General features: G+C 46.2%; 1 protein-coding gene across 1 annotated transcript; it reads right to left on the minus strand.

Annotated features, from left to right (window-relative positions):
* Positions 1 to 7,350: 7,350 nt before the first annotated feature.
* On the minus strand, positions 7,351 to 17,088 carry OCSTAMP (osteoclast stimulatory transmembrane protein). The gene is given in 4 exon segments (XM_003780655.4): positions 7,351 to 7,917; positions 7,920 to 8,274; positions 11,833 to 12,835; positions 17,045 to 17,088. Coding segments are annotated over 4 exon segments (1,698 nt in total). The 3' UTR covers positions 7,351 to 7,621.
* Between the last annotated feature and the right edge of the window lie 438 nt (positions 17,089 to 17,526).

Consider the following 17,526-nt stretch of genomic DNA (forward strand, 5'->3'; position numbering starts at 1 on the left):
TAAGAATTGGAATAATAACAGATTCTACCATTTAGAGTTGTTATGTGCATGTCATGCTTGCAAAGAACTTAGCACAGAGCCTGGCTATAGAAGGGGCTCAGCAGATGTCTATGGAATGAATGTTAGAAATGCTAGACATTAGTTCCCATGAACTTGGAAGTTGGATTGAGTGATGCAATCCCTGGAGCCTATGTGAGGCCTCTCTGCCTAGCTGCAAGAAGGTCTGGGAAAGTGAGAAATTGGCATTCTTAGCTTTTCTTGTGGGAGGTGGTCCCAACCTCATAAAGAGAGGGATTGCTGTGGGTAGCGAAAAAGAAAGGCCAAAGGCCACTTCACTTCACTGAACTTGGCCCAGTTGGCTTCATTCTCCATGGATCTCAATTTTTTTAATCTGCAAAATGGAAGAAATAATTGACGGCAGCAGCTGCTCCGGATGGCCTGCCATTGCTATCATGCTGGCTGCAGCAGGCAGACGCTCCCGGTGCCATAGGCTCAGAGGAGCCTGCCGGAGCTGGGGACAAACAGGAGCCCTGCCCCTTCCAAGTTGGGGCAGGAGCTCCCCAGGCACAGCTGCAGACACCCAACTTGCCACTGCAGACCCGGGCCTCCTGCTCCATGGGCAGAGATATCCCTGCCCTCCTGGGGGCAGCTGCGGCCATCCAAACTATGACTGAAGACTCAGGCATCCATGCATTTTTGGGGGCCTGGTAAGGCCCCCTGCCCTCACAGGCTCAGAAGTGCCTGCTCCTGCTGCCTGGCTTCTCTCTGCTGTTGGCGCCCACTCAGATCTCAGAGCAAAGTCTGCCTGGTACCATGAAGACAGCAGGAGGCAGATGGATTCCTGGGAGGAGGGGTCAGGTCCCTGGTAATGCTCCACCTTCAGGCCAGGCAGGGCCTGGAGTCTGGGGGCCAGGCTGCCAGTCCTGTGGACCAGAGTGGGGACTTGTGGTGCCTTTTCTGGCCCTGGCATGGACACTGATGGACCAATCCACAGGCACTTCCATCCTTCTGAGGTTCATAAAAGCCCTGGGCTCAGCCAGAGCAAGGAGAGGACTGAGAGGAAGGGATGACCACTGCAGAGAGGAGCTACCTTCTCCAGGGCCTCTTCTCTGCTGAGAGCTGCGGACATGGGAACGAACTGCCTACAGAGAGGAGCTATACACTGTAGGTCTCCTCTGAGCTGTTCTAACACTCAATAAAGCTCTTCTTCATCTTGGTCACCCTCCACTTGTCTGCATACCTCACTCTTCCTGGATGCAAGACAAGAACTTGGGCAAAGGCACCATGGGCCACAGAGGTTTCCGGCCAGAAAAGCAACACCCCAAAGACCCCATAACATAATGACTTTGTTTTTATTGTGAGGTTGAACATAAACGAATTAATGTTCTACCACATAATAAATCTAAGTGGTAGAATCTGTTATTATTTCCATTCTTAAAACAAGGAAGTGAGACTCAGAGAAGCATAGCAACTTATGTTCACGTAGCTAATAAGATGCTTAAAATAAAGCTATAGCAATCATCACAGTGTGATATTGACTTAAGGATAGAGAATTTGATCAATGGAACAGACTAGAGATTCCAGAAATAAATCTCTACATTTATGGTTACTTTATTTGTGACAAATGTGTAAAGGCAATTTAATGAGGTTTTTCTCAACAAACTGTGCTTGGTGAATCAGATATCCATATATAAAAAACAAACAAAAACTTAGATTCTTATTTATATCATACACAACAATTAACTCAAAATGGAGCATGGACAGAAAATTAAGAGCTAAAACTGTGAAACTTAAATAGCTGGGTGTGGTGCCACATGTCTGTAGTCCCAGCTACTTGGGAGGCTGAGTCAGGAGAATCACTTGAGGCTGGGAGTTCAAGGCTGTAGTGTCCTATGATCATGCCTGTGAATAGCCATTGAACTCCAGCCTGTGCAACATGGTGAGACCGTCTTTAAAAAAAAAACTTATAAAAGAAAAATCTTCAAGACCTTAGGTTAGGCAAAGATTTCTTAGATAGAACAGCAACAGAACAATCTACAAGAGAAAAAAATAAAAAATTAGAGTTTATCAAAATTAACACTTCTGTTCTTTGAAAGACACCACCAAGAAAACCAAATGACAAGCCACAGACTAGGAGAAAATATTTGCAAATAATGTATTTGTTGAAGGATGTATATCCAGAATCTATAAAGAACACTTAAAACTCAAAAATAAGGCAAACAACCTAACTGAAAATTGGGTAAGTATTTGGGTAGATATTTCACCAAAGAATAGATATTAAGCACATAAAAGTTGTTCATATTATTAGTCATTAGGGAAATGCATATGAAAACATCCACTAGAATTGCTATAATTTAAAAGAATGATCACATCAAATGTTAGCAAGGATATGGAAAAACTGGAACCCTCACACACTGCTGGTGGACATGAAAAATGGAATAGCCGCTTCGGAAAACAGTCTCACAATTTCTTAAAAAATTAAACATACACTTTCCTCACTACTCAGAGATTTCACACCTAGATATCTATCCGAGAGAAATGAAAGCATACGTCCACACAAAGACTTGTATGTGAATGTCCACAGCAGCATTATTGATAATAGCTCCAAATGTCCAACAACTGGTGAATAGATAAATTGTAGGATATCCATACAATGGAATACTACTCAGCACTAAAAAGGGACAATCTACTGGCACATGCTATAACATGAAGAAACCTCAAAAACATTGTGATAAGTGAAAGAATCCTGACACAAAAGACTGCCTATTGTAGGATTCCATTTATACGAAATGTCCAGAAAAAGCAAAACTGTAGCTACAGAAAGAGATCAGTGGTTGCCTTGGGTTGGGAGTAATAGAAGAGGTGAAATGGAAATAGGTATAAAAGAACTTTTTAAGATCATATAAATGTCCTTAAAATGGAATATAGTGATGGTTGCACCACACTAAAATTCACTAAAAATTATCAAACTGTGTAATTACAATGGGGGGATTTTATTATATGTTAATTATAGCTCAATAAAGCTGTTTTAAGAATACTTATAAAGTGTACCAATAAACAAGGGTCATTCTTCTCTGATCCTTTCCAATGCCCACTACCCCCACTCTTCTGGGACTTGACTCAGCCGCCCTCAGACATAGGCATCAGGACCTCCAGTTCACACTTGGAAAAGCTTAGATGCAGAGCAGCTGAGGAACGTGCTGACATTGTTGCCATAGCCAGCAAGTGCTGGCGTGGGGATTGGAATCCAGACTTGGAACTCATTTCTAGGTGAGGAGTGAGGTGGGGCAACAGGGGACTTCATTCACCTGGTTCCTTTCCCCCTTGGCCTTCCTCCCTAGGATGGTCCCGTGGCAGCCAGCAGCGGGCACCTAACATTGCCAAGTTTCCAAGTTCTTAGACAACTCAAGATCTCCAACTGGGAGACCCCAGGGCTGACTCCTCTGCCCCAGACAAGGAAAATTAGGGCTCCTTCCCCATCTCACTTGTTTGGAAGCCTAGGACTCTTCCTTGAATAGGAGAAAGGTTGTATTTACCACTATGACTCTAGGCAAAAACCGCAATCCTCTCTGAATCATTCTCATCTGTGAAATGGGCATGTTGATACTCCTTTGCCCACCCCAGAGGGTTATTAGGATTGAAGGGGGAAGGAAGAGCCACCCTCCAGGGGTCCCAGCCCTACGTTCTTCTCTCCCTGTCCAGAGAGTAAGATCCTGAGACTGAGTGTGGGGTTGTCAGCAGGACTGGAATCAACCTTCACTTTTTCTCTTTCGTTAGGCATGGCAGCCAACAGGTAGTTTGGTGAGAGGCTCCTGAAAGGAGTCGGGGCCTCAGACAAGCAGTCTAGCAACTTCTATGCGCTCTTTTCTGTCCTTTAAAAACACCACATTTGTGCAGTTTCTTCTGCCTGGAATGTTTGTGCCTCTTCCGTTGCATGGTTGGCTCCTCTCGTTCTTCAGGTCTCAGTTCACAGGACATCTCCCCAGAGAGGCCTTTCCTGGCCACCCCATCTAAGATTGCTCCTCATCCTCTTCCTATTACCTATCTTGACACGAAATGATCTTGTTTACTTATTTTTTAGCTTGTTTGCTGCCAGTCTCTCATCTAGCATGCAAGCTCTCTACACAGCTCTCTACAGAGCTTGCATAGATGGTATTGGAAGAGCTTAGCAAGGGGATTGACACGAAGTAGATGCTCAATGAATATTTGCTGAAGAAATGAATCAAATGTTAGTGGAAACCAAGTAAGGATTGGTCAAGATATGCTTCTCATGATTACCCAGCATGGATGAGGAAGGTTCTGCTATCCTCACCGACGGGGAAGGGAACCTGAGGCTCAGGAAGACCTGGTGACTTCTTCAATGTCACACAGTTACTAAGTGGTAGGACCTGGACTTAGTGGAACACAGATCTTTCCTACTCCCAGTCTTATATTCTTTCCAGCATATAGTGGGGAGAAGATGCTGTTGGAGCCCCACTCACATCCTCTTGGCAATTTCAGTTCTCGTACAGGCAGCAGGTACTCTCCTGTAAGCCCGTGTGACTCTGCACCTGAAAGCATTTTCTCTCTGTCCCAAACACAGGGCAGACTGGAAGTGCCAAGGGAGTTATAGCTCCAGGAGCAGCCTGCAGCCAGTGTGTGAAATAATAAGATACATATTGGTTTATACCCCCTGCTCCTAACATAGAGCTTCTATAACTCTTGTAGATATGGGTGCTAGGAGAACCTTTTGTTCTAATATTTGGTCTTTGACCATGGATCCTGACACAAAGCTCCTGAGACCTTTGTAATTTCTGGGGTGATAGGAGAGTCTGACACAGAGCTTCTCAATCCCTTGAAATGTCCTGGGTAATGGAAGTATCACTGGAAAGACCTTTGAACTTTCAGCAACCCTCATCCTCCTGGGCTGATAGAGGGGCTGGGGATTGAGTTAATAATTGATCATGCCTGTGTGATGAAGCCTCCATAAAAATCCCTGAACTACGGGGATTGGGGAGCTTGAGTTGCTGAACACAGGGTTTCCTGGAGGATGGCATGCTCCTAGAGCACATAGAACCACCACTCTCCTTCCCCCATACCTTGCTTTGTGCATCTCATCCATCTGGCAGTTCATTGGTAGTCTTTGTAATATCCTTTATAATAAGTGGGTAAGTGTAAATAAGCATGCCCCTGAGTTCTCTGTACTGTTACAGAAAACTATCAAACCCGAGGAGGTAGTCATAGGAACCCAAATTTATAGTTGGTCAGTTAGAAGTGTAGGTGACAACCTACTACTTGCGATTAGCACTTGAAGGGGGGCAGTCTTGTGGGACTGATCCCTTAACCTATGGGATTGGACTCTAACTTCAGGTCGATAGTGTCAGAATTGAATTGAATTACAGGATATGCAGTTGGTGTCTGCTGGAGAATGGTTTGGAGTTGGGGAACACCCCATATGTTTTGGTCACAGAAGTGTTCTGTGCTGAGTGTTGGGGAATAAACACCCGGGTTTCCTGTCTCACTCTTGGGGGACAACTCTGGTACAGATTCTACATTAATTTGCAGAGGTGCCCAGAGAGACTGAGCTTCAGTCACCCACAGCAGCAACCTGTTTGATAATGCAACCTGTATAGGCTTTTCTTCCTGTCTTCTCTCATTTCCCTACTCCCCTACTGGTGCTTCCTGGAATCACCTCCCAATTAAATTACCTGCGCATAAATTCTTGTCTCAGGGTTGACTTCTGGGGAGTCTCAGCTCTATTGTTACCTATGCATAGCAAATGACCACAAATGTAGTGGTTTAAAACAACATACATTTCTTATCTCATTTTCTGTGGGTCAGGAGCCCAGATATGGTTTAGCTGAGTCTTCTGCTTTAGGGTTTCTGACTGATTACAATCAAGGTGTCAGCCAGGTAAGTCTCGAGTCCTAAGTGAAGACCTAACTGGGGAAGGATCCACTTCCAAGCTCACTTAGAAGGCTGCTGGCAGGAAACATTTCTGGGGCCTGCCGTTTCTTCTATATGGGCCTCACCAACATAGTATTTTGATTTATCAAAGCATGCAAGCCAAGCAGAAAGCAACAGAGAAAGTTTGCTAGCAAGATGGAAATTATGATTGCATGTCACTTAATCACAGAAATGACATCCCATCACCTTTGCCACATTTGATTAGCTAGAAGAAAGTCAAGGTCCTGCTCCGTTCAAGGAGAAGGGATCACACAAGGGCATGAATACCAGGAGGTGGGGATCATTGGCGGCAATTTTAGATGTCTGTCCACTATACCAACTAACAGACATCTGAAAACTAAAATCTTGAAAGTAGCCCATGTAATTTAGGAGTTCTATATCTGTTCTAAGGAAAGCTTCTGATGTAAACAAGAAGCCATGCACAAAGATGTTCATTACAACATTTTTTATAATAGCAAAAACTAGACACCACCTAACCATCTACTAATGGGGTAACTGCTAAATAACTAATGACATATCAATTCTCTTTAACAATAAAAAGTAGGGCCATGGCATATTGTTGAATGAAAAAAACAATTTGCAGAGCTAAATGTATAGGATCAGGTTATTTAAAACTCAACAAACAATATTGTATATTTCTGTACTCTATTTACACACACGTATGTACAGAAAAATAGTTGAAGAGTACTTACCAACTGACAATCCTGGTTATGATTGTGGAGCCAAAGAAGGCAAACTGACTTGAGTGTGGTTGTCAAAGGGGAATTTACTTTTATTTGAGAGACCAGTTAAGTTCATAAACCATGGCAGCTAGACTACTTCGGTCTAAATCCTGGCTCTGCGGCTTATTGGCTGAGTGACTTTGGGCAAAATACTTAACCTCTCTGAATCTGTTTCTTCTCCTCTAGAAGAAGGATGATAATAACACCATTGTTAAATTAATTTTAGCCTAAGGCTACCTCCTTACATATTTTAAGTTTTTCCTAAAGGTTTCTCCATACATAGTGAACTATAACCTACCCGGATGTGTAAACAGAGTGTAACCTACTCCTGTACCAATCACTGCGTTTCAACCAAAGGTAGCCAACTGTTCAAACTGTGTGCAAATAAGGCAAATGCCAAGCTGTAACCAATCCAGCTGTTTCTGTACCTCACGTGTGTTTTCTGTACATCTCTTTCCTTTTTCTGTCCATAAATATTATCTGACCATGTTGTACCCCGCAGAGTTGCTCTGAACCCATTCTGCCCTCTGGGGGCTACGTTCTTTGCTCAGTTAAACTCTGTTAAATTTCATTTAAGTTTTTAATTAAGCAAGTATTTGTTGTTTATCTGAAATTCAAGTTGAACTGAGTGTCCTGTATTTTAATTTGACAATCTAATCCTGGCAATGGAAAGACCCTGAAGGAATTTGAGGCAGAGGAATAACATAATCTAAGATTTAATAAATACGTTTATTTATAAAATTAAAACTGTGGGTTACTATAAATGAGTTTAGAGGATTTCAAGGCATATAAAAAAGTTCCAGGAGCATTTCGAGAAATTCATGATGCAAAGTCTCCATCTAACAGGTAGAGCAGCTGGTGCAGATGAGATGAGCCTGATCGCCAACAAGCCTGGAGGAACCATGAGCTGTTTCTGCACTCCTTGTCTTGGCCTTTGCATGGTTCTTTACCGGTTATCCAGGCCTATCATGCCCAGTATTTCCTTCCATGCTGACCACATCCCTGCGTGGGAAGTAGGTCACATCAATGGTAAATATGCGGTCGTTATGCAGATGTAGAAACCGAGGCTAAGAGAGGCGAAGTGACCTACCCAAGGTCACACAGGGAGGCGGCACAGGACCAAGGTTACAACTCAGGTCTCCGCAACTCCAAAGCTCTTTCCCTCTCCCTCACTGCTCTCGGTTCTTCAAGGTATCCAGCCTGCAGTCTATCCATGCCGGAGGCTTGCAGGCAAGTCTGGGTGTGGGGCGCAGGAAGGAGCCCCCAGGGGCAGCTGCTGGCCTTGGTGCCTGTCGTGTCTTCGCTGGAGCCGGGTGTGCAGGTGGCGGACCCTCCTCGCCTCCTGGGCTGTGAAGAAGGAAGCGGCGATGGCGTGCCGCAGGCGGCGGGCGTAGGCCTCCAGGAGCACCGTGGAGCCCGCCAGGAGCTGCAGGGCCCCCGCGGCCAGCGGGGCAGCTGCGCGGGGACGCCGGGCAGGTAGCAGTGGGCAGCGCGCGGAGGTGAGGCGGAGCTCCCAGTGGTAGGAGCTGTGGACCGAGAGGAAGGGGCTCTCCGGGGCCAGCTGGTTGAAAAGGAAAGGGATGAAGCCTAGGACAGTGTACGCCACCTTGGGAGAGGAGAAAAAGGCAGCGTCAACTGAGGGCCTCTCTGGCCACTCCCCACCTCTAGAAGAGGCTTGTCCAGCTTTCCCTGCCTTCATCCGCAAAATGGTTATAGAAATAACCCGTTTCCCAGGGTTTGAGGAGGACCCAATGAGACTAGGAGTCTGAAACAGGTTCTTTTGCCAAATAAAAATCACCATACAAATGTTACTAACGTTAGTATCTTTGAGCAGAATATTTTAGAGAAAACAAATTGTCTATGGATGTTTGCTCCTTGCTGAGTCGTTAGTGAATACTTTAGATGTCCCATTCCAACCAATATACACAATTCTATGGGTCGAGCCCAGGAGGAGCCTAATTTAAAAGATGGGAAGTGGCCAGGCGCGGTGGATCACGCCTGTAATCCCAGCATTTTGGGAGGCTGAGGCAGGTGGATCACTTGAAGTCAGGAGTTCGAGACCAGCTTGGCTAACATGGTGAAATCCCGTCTCTACTAAAAATACAAAAAATTAGCTGGGTGTGTTGGTACGTGCCTGTAATCCCAGCTACTCAGGAGGCTGAGGCAGGAGAATAGCTTAAGCCCGAGAGGGGAGGGTGCAGTGAGATCACACCGCTGCACTCCAGACTGGGCAACACAGCAAGACTCTGTCTCAAAAAAAAAAAAAAAAAAAAAAAAAAAAAAAAAAAAAAAAAAAAAGATGGGAAGCCCAAAGCCACACATGGGTTACATGTTGCCAACCCAGGGGTCAGTCTCAGCCAAGGTGGGTCCCTGTGTCTTGCTTATAAGCATTGGGCCCTGCAGTTTCCATAGGTACGTCCAGGTGAGGAAGAATGGTATCTAGAGAGGCAGGGAATAAAGAAGTTCACCATTTGAACTTTGGAACCAACCTGGGTTGGATTCTGCACTAACCCAGGTGCAGAAGGATAGCTTGCCACACCCCAAATGGTTCAAATGAATGTAGGAGAAACTCCCAAAGCTTTCAGAAAACATGAAATAATGTGAAAGCAATGAGTGGGCCTGGACAATTTATGCTTTCCCAGAGGATCAGAGAGTGCCAGCCTCAAAACTTGCAGAGTGAGGGCCCGCAGCTTGCAAGAAAATGCTGGAAACAATGGTGAGGCATCACCGGGGCTCTGGAAGGCACAGAGAATGATACTGGAGGAAAAGCCTCAGAGACTGACTCCTCGGCCAGAGTCATTCAGAAAAGTCGGACTGAATGTTTTAGGAAAACCATCAGATTACTTCCCCTCCCTCCCTTCCTTCCTTCCTTCCTTCCTTCTTTCGTCCCTCCCTCTTTCTCTCTCCTTCCTTCCTTTTTCTTCCTTCCTTCCTTTCTTCCCTTCCTTCCTTCTTTCTTTCTCCCTTTCTTTCTTCTTTCTTTCCTTCCTTCCTTCTTTCATCCCTCCCTCTCTATTTCCTTCCTTCTTCTTTTCTTTCTTTCTCTTTCTTTCTTTTTCTTTCTTTCTTTTCTTTCTTTCTCTCTCTTTCCTTTCTTTCTTTCTTTTCTTTCTTTCTCTCTCTTTCTTTCCTTTCTTTCTTTCTCTCTCTGTCTTTCTTTCTTTCTTCCTTTCCTCCTTTCTTCCTTCTTTTTTTTTTTTTTGGAGTCTTGCTGGCTCAGGTTGGAGCGAAGTGGAGCAATCTCAATTCACTGCAAAATTTGCCTCCAAGGTTCAAGTGATTCTCTCATCTCAGCCTCCTGAGTAGCTGGGATTATAGGCACACACCACCACGCCTGGCTAATTTTTGTATTTTCAGTAGAGATGGGGTTTCACCATGTTGTTGGCTAGGCTGGTCTTGAACTCCTGACCTCAGGTGATCCACCCACCTCGGCCTCCCAAAGTGCTGGGATTACAGGCGTAAGCCACCATGCCCAGCCCCCTGTTTTTCTTTTTATGTATACACGAGAAAGATATGGCAAAATAAACCTATGTTAAATAATAAGTGAACTATTTTATACAAATACAATTAAAATTCTAAATGATAAGAAAGCATTGTGTCAAGGTTGAATTGGCAGCATTTTCTGCCCTAAGGATACATAAAGTAATGGTGTGACTTGCAATTGATGACTATCTGAGATTTGGTGACAAAGAGTAAATCAGGGAACATGCTTAGAACATTGCCTGACACCTTTATTTACTGTGACCTATGGTAAGAAATGCATTTTATAGGCCAGGCATGGTGGCTTATGCCTGTAATCCCAACACTTTGGGAGGCTGAGGTGAGAGGAATGCTTGAGCCCAGGAGTCTGAGACCAGCCTGGGCCACATAGTGAGACACCATCTCTAAAAAAAATATATTAAAAATTAACTGGGTGGTGGTGGTGCATGCCTGTAGTCTCAGCTACTTGGAAGGCAGAGGTAGGTGAAGTGGGAGGCTCGTTTGAGCCAGGAGGTCAAGGTTACAGTGAGCTGTGATTGCACCACTGCACCACTGCATTCTGGCCTGGGCAACAGAGTGAAACCCTGTCTCAAAAAAGGAAAGAAAAGAAATGCATTTTACAGCACCTTCAAAGCAGAGATTGTATTGTAATTGAAGAAAATATTCACAAAACCATACACTCCCTTATTGCCTAAGATGTAAACTTATAATTTTCCAGTTGATTCTATTTCATTAAAAAAACTGTCTATGACTCCTTAAATTGATTAAATTGATTTTGTGCAGTCTGAAAAACACTTTCTTAATATGTAATAAGTACTTGATAAATGTAAGCTGTTAATATTATTAGCTCAAAGTTTGACACTTTGATATGTTTTATGCAATGGACTTTTGTGTGAGACCTCACTACTAAAAATTAAAAATAAAAAGATCTGTGGCAAAAGAAAGGATCGAAAAACACAACTCTTGATCTGACAGTAATATATCCGATTATAAGTCGATAGTAAATATTTTCTATCACTATAGCAAATATTTCAGGCTTTGCAGGCCATACAGTGTCTGTTGCAATTACTCAACTTTGCCTTTGTAGGGCAGCCACAGACAATATATTGACAAATGGTATGGCTGTGTTCTAAAAAAGCTTTATTTACAAAACCAAGAAGCCATTGGATTTGTCCTGAAGGCTATAGTTGGATGCCTCCTGATAAAGGCCATTCCAAAGTCCTCCTCCAGTCCGACATAGACAGATGTGAGCTATTAATAACAGCCACTCTTTATTAAATAATCTCTTATGTGCCATGGAGCTTACTAGGTACTTCAAGACAATACCACATTGTGAGACACAATAGCCTCGTAGGATTAGGAGGATTGATTCAATTTGTACAAATGTGGAAAATGAGGCTAGGACAAGCTGCCGCTTGTGAAGGGTGACCTTGGATGCAAGTTATTTTAAGGTGTCTGGGTTTCAGCATCCTCAACTGCAATAGGAAGTGAGACTAGAGACCACTTCCTAGAGCTGTTGTGGGTATCCGATGAGTCCCTCTGCCCATGGTATGGGGCCCTATAGATGATTCAAGGGCTGTTTCTTGGAGGCAAGTCAAATTTAATCTCAAGTCAAAGGTTTAACAGACCCTCCCCCTGCCCTCAAAACAATGACTCCCTTCCCTTTTCCCATCATCACACTTACATCATACTTGACCGTGAGCGTGATGGGCACAGCTGGCAACTTCTGAGCCCAGTCCACGGTTGCCTGTGCCAGGAGGAAGGCTACATGGTCTGCGGCCACCGCCACAGCCGTGGCCACCAGGAGCAGGGCAAGCAGCCCCAGCCTTAGAAGACAACTCAACAGCTCCTCCTGTGACAGCCTCAGCCGAGCCGCCTGGAGCAGCCAGGTGGGTGGAGGGACCACAAGGTGTGTGGCCTGGGCCTGTGCCAACCGCTGGGTCAGCTGTTGTGTGGCATAGATATTGTCAAACCGCAGGTCCGTCAGGTAGCAATGGAGGTACCATGCCGACTCCACCAGGAGGCCCAGCATAAACAGCCCTGTGACCACTCGCTGGGTCCTTAGCACTGCTGCCCGGGCCAGGGACTCCAGGCCAGAGAAATCCTCCAGGACCTGCTGAGTGACCCTGAGCATGTGAAGGTAGAAGGCAGAGCCATTGTCCTGGGCCTCGAATGTCAGGCCCCGGCTGCCTGCCTGGCCTGTGGGGCCCAGAGCCCTGGATGCTGCATGCAGCTGGTGAGTGGTATTGAGCAGACTCTCCAGGGAGCCCTCGGTGACACACCTCAGCACCTGCCCGGCCGCACCCACATTGTCCAGGACGTTGGGCACCACAGCAATGGCCAGGGTGGCAGTGCTGTAGGACAGGAGCAGCCGGCGGCCCTGCTCCGTACCCAGGGTGGGCACGCTGAGTGCAAACAGGCAGCGGACTGGGGGTACCAGACCCAGGCTCAGGAAGACCAGGAGGCCACAGACAGTGGCCACCATGGCTGAAGGTCCAGGAGGATAAAGCAGCAAGGATGCCAGCCAGTGATAAACCAGACCTGCAGCAGCAGCGGCCAGGGAGGCACACAGGAGGAGCTGGGTCAGCAGCTGGCCACAGCTGGCTGGAACAGGCTGGGAGAAGGCGTCCCAGGCAGCCTGAAGTGGGGCAAGGGCCTTCCAGAACCCCAAGTGCCAGGACCTCCACCTGCACATGAGGAAATTGAAGGGAATCTCTATCAGGAGGTAGATGGGTGGGTGTCTGTCCACTGCCCCTGCCCCACAGACCCATCACCAGGCTCTGCTAACAGACTCCACCCTTATAGTTACCCAGGTGGATCCATCAGAGTAAGACACTGTATACCCACGTGACACAAGCTGAACTAATCAGAGCCTTCCCCAGGATTACTCTCGCTGGAACTGTCAGGGAAGAGCCCAACTCCCATGTAGTACCTGAGGATGTGAGGATGTGAGGATGAAAGTCTGCCCTGTTTGAGTCCATCATTACAGTTTTGTGAAGGCAACTAGTCCAAGAGAATGAAAGAGTCATGGAGCGAGAAGCACAGGTGAAAGAGAGAGAATGAGTAAGACGAGAGAGAAGAAGAGAAACAATTTCACTTGAATTAATAGTCTTGGTGGCTTGCTGTATGATTCTGGACCTTCTATTCTTTCTGAACTTCAGGGTCTCCTCTATAATTTAGGGGTGAGGAGGGTGAACTAGTTGGCCTGTGAGGGACTTTTATATTATATCATCTTTATATTTATTAATTCAACAAGCGTTTATCAAGCAATGACTTTGTGCTAACCATTGGAGAAACAGGAATGTAAAAAACAGAAGTCCCTACCCCCATGGGGCTTGTACTATGTTAAGAACGATGGTAGAGGAGTAGTAAGGAAAGCTTGGATTCTGAACACATTTTGTTGGCAGAGTCAACAAGATTTGCAGAGGTTGATTGGTTGTGGGGTGTGAGAGAAAGAGGGGAGTCAAGGATGATGAGGAGCTTTTGTGTCTGAGCAACTGGAAGCACTGAGGTGTCATTTCCTGAGATGAGAACTCTGTGGTCAAAACAGGGGGAGAGAGGAGGAATTCAGTTCAGAACTCTTAAATTTGAGATTCAGTTGAGCCATTCCGTGGAGCTTTTGACGATGTGATTGGAAATAGAAGTCAGGAATTCAGAGGGGAGGTCAGGCTGGAGTTATAACATTGGGAGTCCTTGATTATTAGATGTCTCCCAAATTTATATCCCTACCTAAAGCCATGTGCACCATGAGATTCCTCAAGAGAGTGTGTCACTGGGGAGGAAAGACATCCAAGGACATGCCTCAAGGTGCTCCAAGGTTAGGGGCTCTTAGATGAAGAGGAACCAGCAAAGGAGACTGAGAAACCAATGTGCTGCTTAGGAAGCCAAATAAACAAAATGTTTCAAGGAGAAGGGAGTGATCAAGTATGTCAAATGTGGCCAACAGGTCAAGAACGATGAGGACTGAGCAATTCCTATTAGCCGCTTAGAGGTCCACTGTTGACCTTGGCAGGGACAGTTCGGTGGCTTTTTGGGCCAAAACCCAACCAGACTGGGTCTAGGAGAGACGAGAAGGAGAAGAATAGGAAACACAGGTATAGACAACTCTTTCCAGTAATTTCTGCACTAAAACAGCAGAGAAATGAAGCAGTGGCTGGTAGCTACGGGAAATTGGACCAAGAGAATTCATGTGAAGGGAGGAAATCCATAGCATGTTTGCAGGTGGGAGAGGTCATCGAAAGGGGAGACATTTACAAGGGGGAGACTCCCTGGAGTGACACCGGTAGGGGTGGAGGCAGAGAGTGAGACTGAGAACACGCAAGGTGGGGCTGGTCTTAGAATGGAGCAGGGTTCGTTCATCCTTAATAGCAGGTGGGAAAGCAGAGGAAATAGGTATAGATGATGGTGAATGAACAGGCAACGTGCGTGCACCTGTGAAAAGTATCCTCTGATATACGCAGAACAGAGTAATGTTAAGGGCATGACCTCTGGACTGCCTGGGCTCAAATTCCTGCTCCATCACTTGCCAGCTATGTGACCTTGGGTACATATCACAACCTCTCTGTGTCTCAGCCGTCTCATCTGTAAAATGGTGCAATAAAAGCACGCACCTCCTGGGGTCACTTTGTTTCTGGCACATGGTAAGCATCACATCAGCTATTACCTACCACTAGAGTCAACTCCACTGGAGCAGGGACTTTGTCCCTTTTGATCACTGGTATGTCCCAAGTGCCTACAATAGTGTCTGCCATGTTGTGAGTGTCCAAAACTATTCATTAAGAGTAGCACGACCGATTGCTTCTGTTTGCTCAGGCTGGCAGGAAGCAAGGTCAGCAGAGAAGGTAAGATACTGGAGGAGGTGATGGATGCTTGAAGAGGAAGAAGAAAGTACAAAATGGTTGCCCGGGAAAGTGGAAGAACAAACAAACTAGGGCAATAACATATGTGCTGGGCAACACTGAGGCCCACTTGAGGTTGGAGATCATACATTATCTTAAGTGACAGCAGGCAGAAAGGTTATATGGGAATATGGTTATAAAGGGCAGGGAGGGTGGTGGGGAGGCTATCACTGTGTTGGTTACAGGCAAAGCTGCTGACTTGCTCCACCATCATCAGCTTGAAGGATAAGCACGTGACTGGGTCTAGTTGATCCAAGTACCTCTGATCCCCTGGCCACGGTGACTGGTTCAGGGATTGCACCTGACCGAAGATGGACCAAGAGAGCTTTTCCTAGGGCTTTGCTGCAACAACAAAAAAACCCTGCTCTTTGTCACCTTGAGAGCTAAGCTGGTAGGAGGATGCCTCAAGCCTTGGGGACCACCACGTAGTGTGAGTCGGCCTGGGATGAAGGCAACACAAGGAAAACAGTGTTAGGAAACAGACAGAGTCCCAGTGGCCTTGCTGGAGGACCTGGATCCAGACATGCCTGAAGCCAAAAATCTATGCCGGACCACACACTAGGAAATGTCTGTTTTTCTATAGGCAGTGTAAGATCAATCTGTCACTTGCAACTCAGTGAGTCCTGACTAATACAGAAACCTTTGTCACAGGGCTTCCGGGACAATAAAATGAAATAATGCACATAAAGCACTTTACACAGGGTCTGGCACAGAAGAAGGATCCTATAAAACTGCACCACTTGTTACTCTGACGATACTTATGTCAACGATGTAAATGTTTCACTGGATTCTCCTCTGTGCCAGGCTCTGTGCTGACCCCTGTGGACACAAAGATGAATTAAGTCTTGGTCCCACTAAAGGAGTTCACAGTCTAATTGAGGAGACTTAAATAGACCATTAGAGTTTAAGTTCATTAACAAAGAATTCTGGACATAGTACGCCTGGGCCTGGACTGGGGTGGGATAGATGGAGAGTGACCCAGTTTTACCTGGGAGTCAGGAAGGCTCCCTGGAAGAGGTGACATTCCAGCTGGGGGTGGAAGGACAAGTGTCAGTTTGTGGGTGAAGAAGGGAGTTGGACATCCCTGATGGAAGGAACAGCGTGTGCAAAGGTCCTGTGCTCTGACCATTGGGAAATAGGGAGTTGGGAGAACCAGAACAGTGGGAAGTTGAGATGCAGTGAGGCCTGTGGGGCTGGAGTGACGGTCACAGCCTTGAAGCCCTAAAGGCTGAATCAAATGCAGATGTGATTTATTGTGGCCCACTGTGTGCGTGTGTGTGTGTGTGTGTGTGTGTGTGTGTGTGTGTGTATGTAAGCTGCCCCCATTTGGAAATAAGAAAGTTTCACATTAAAATCTGAGTTTCCAGCTTTTCTTGAGAGATAAGAAGATCTGGGTTAGAGCTCCCACCTTTGCAACAGGTAGCTGGAGCTGAGTGTCCACTACCTGCCTTCGACAGGGGAGCAGCCCTGCAGACTGCATCCTGCTGATCAATGAACGGGTCTGTCTGCACATCCAGGTGGCCTTCCAGGGGCGCATCCCCTTCCCAGCTCCCGAAGTCATTTGAATTTGGAACTAAACACCCCCTTCTACTATATAATTAATATTTGGAACACAGTAGCTTTTGGAATAATAGCTAATAATAAAAACAATTTTAAGGATTGAAAGCCAGTCCTAAGTCATATTGGATGACAATTCCTGCACAGGGTATTGAAAACGGCAAGGAAACTAGCTGCTGTTTAGTGAGTGCTTACTCTGAGCCAAGCATGTGCCAAGTACTAAGCATGTGTTTTCTCGTTCAATTCTGGCAACAGTCTCGTAGATGTCATTATTACTTCCATTTCACAGATGGGGAACTGAGGCTCAGAGAAGTGAGGATTTGCCTAAGGTCACATAGCCAAGGAATGGCAGAGCTGAAGATTTGGGTTCATATCCATCACCCCCAATGGCTGACTGTTTTCTCACCTGTAGCCCTCAGTGTCCAAAGTCCCCAGACCTACCCGGTCTTGACAAGGTGCTCAGCTGCTCTTGGGTGGCCGGGCATGCTGTCCGAATGGCAGTGGTTTCAGGCGGGCAGTCGCTGGCAGCCGTGGCAGGTGGAGAGGAAGTGGGGGAATCGCTGGGACTTGGGAATCTCTGTCACTTCTGCTTTTCCACTCTTTAATGAAGCTCTCCTGGCTGCCTTGTCCCGCCCTTCTTGGGGCCCACCTCCCAGAGGGTTGGGCAAGCTGCCTCATCCTCTTCCCACAAGCAAGAGCGGGTGGAAGGTGTGGGAAGAGGAAAAGACTCTGCCTTTTCCAAGCAATGTCTCTAATCTGCAGGAAGATAGAACTAGCCCCATTTTACAGAGAAGGAAACTGAGGCACAGGGAAACCATACAGCTTCCCTTTCCCTCCCACTCCATGGTTGTGTGCCCCAAGGGGAGCCTGATCCCTGCTCTTGGGACTCACAGGTGATAATCAGACCCCTGCCAAGTGCTGGG

This window comes from Pongo abelii, chromosome 21 (genome assembly GCF_028885655.2).
Source record: "Pongo abelii isolate AG06213 chromosome 21, NHGRI_mPonAbe1-v2.0_pri, whole genome shotgun sequence".
NCBI lineage: Eukaryota > Metazoa > Chordata > Mammalia > Primates > Hominidae > Pongo > Pongo abelii.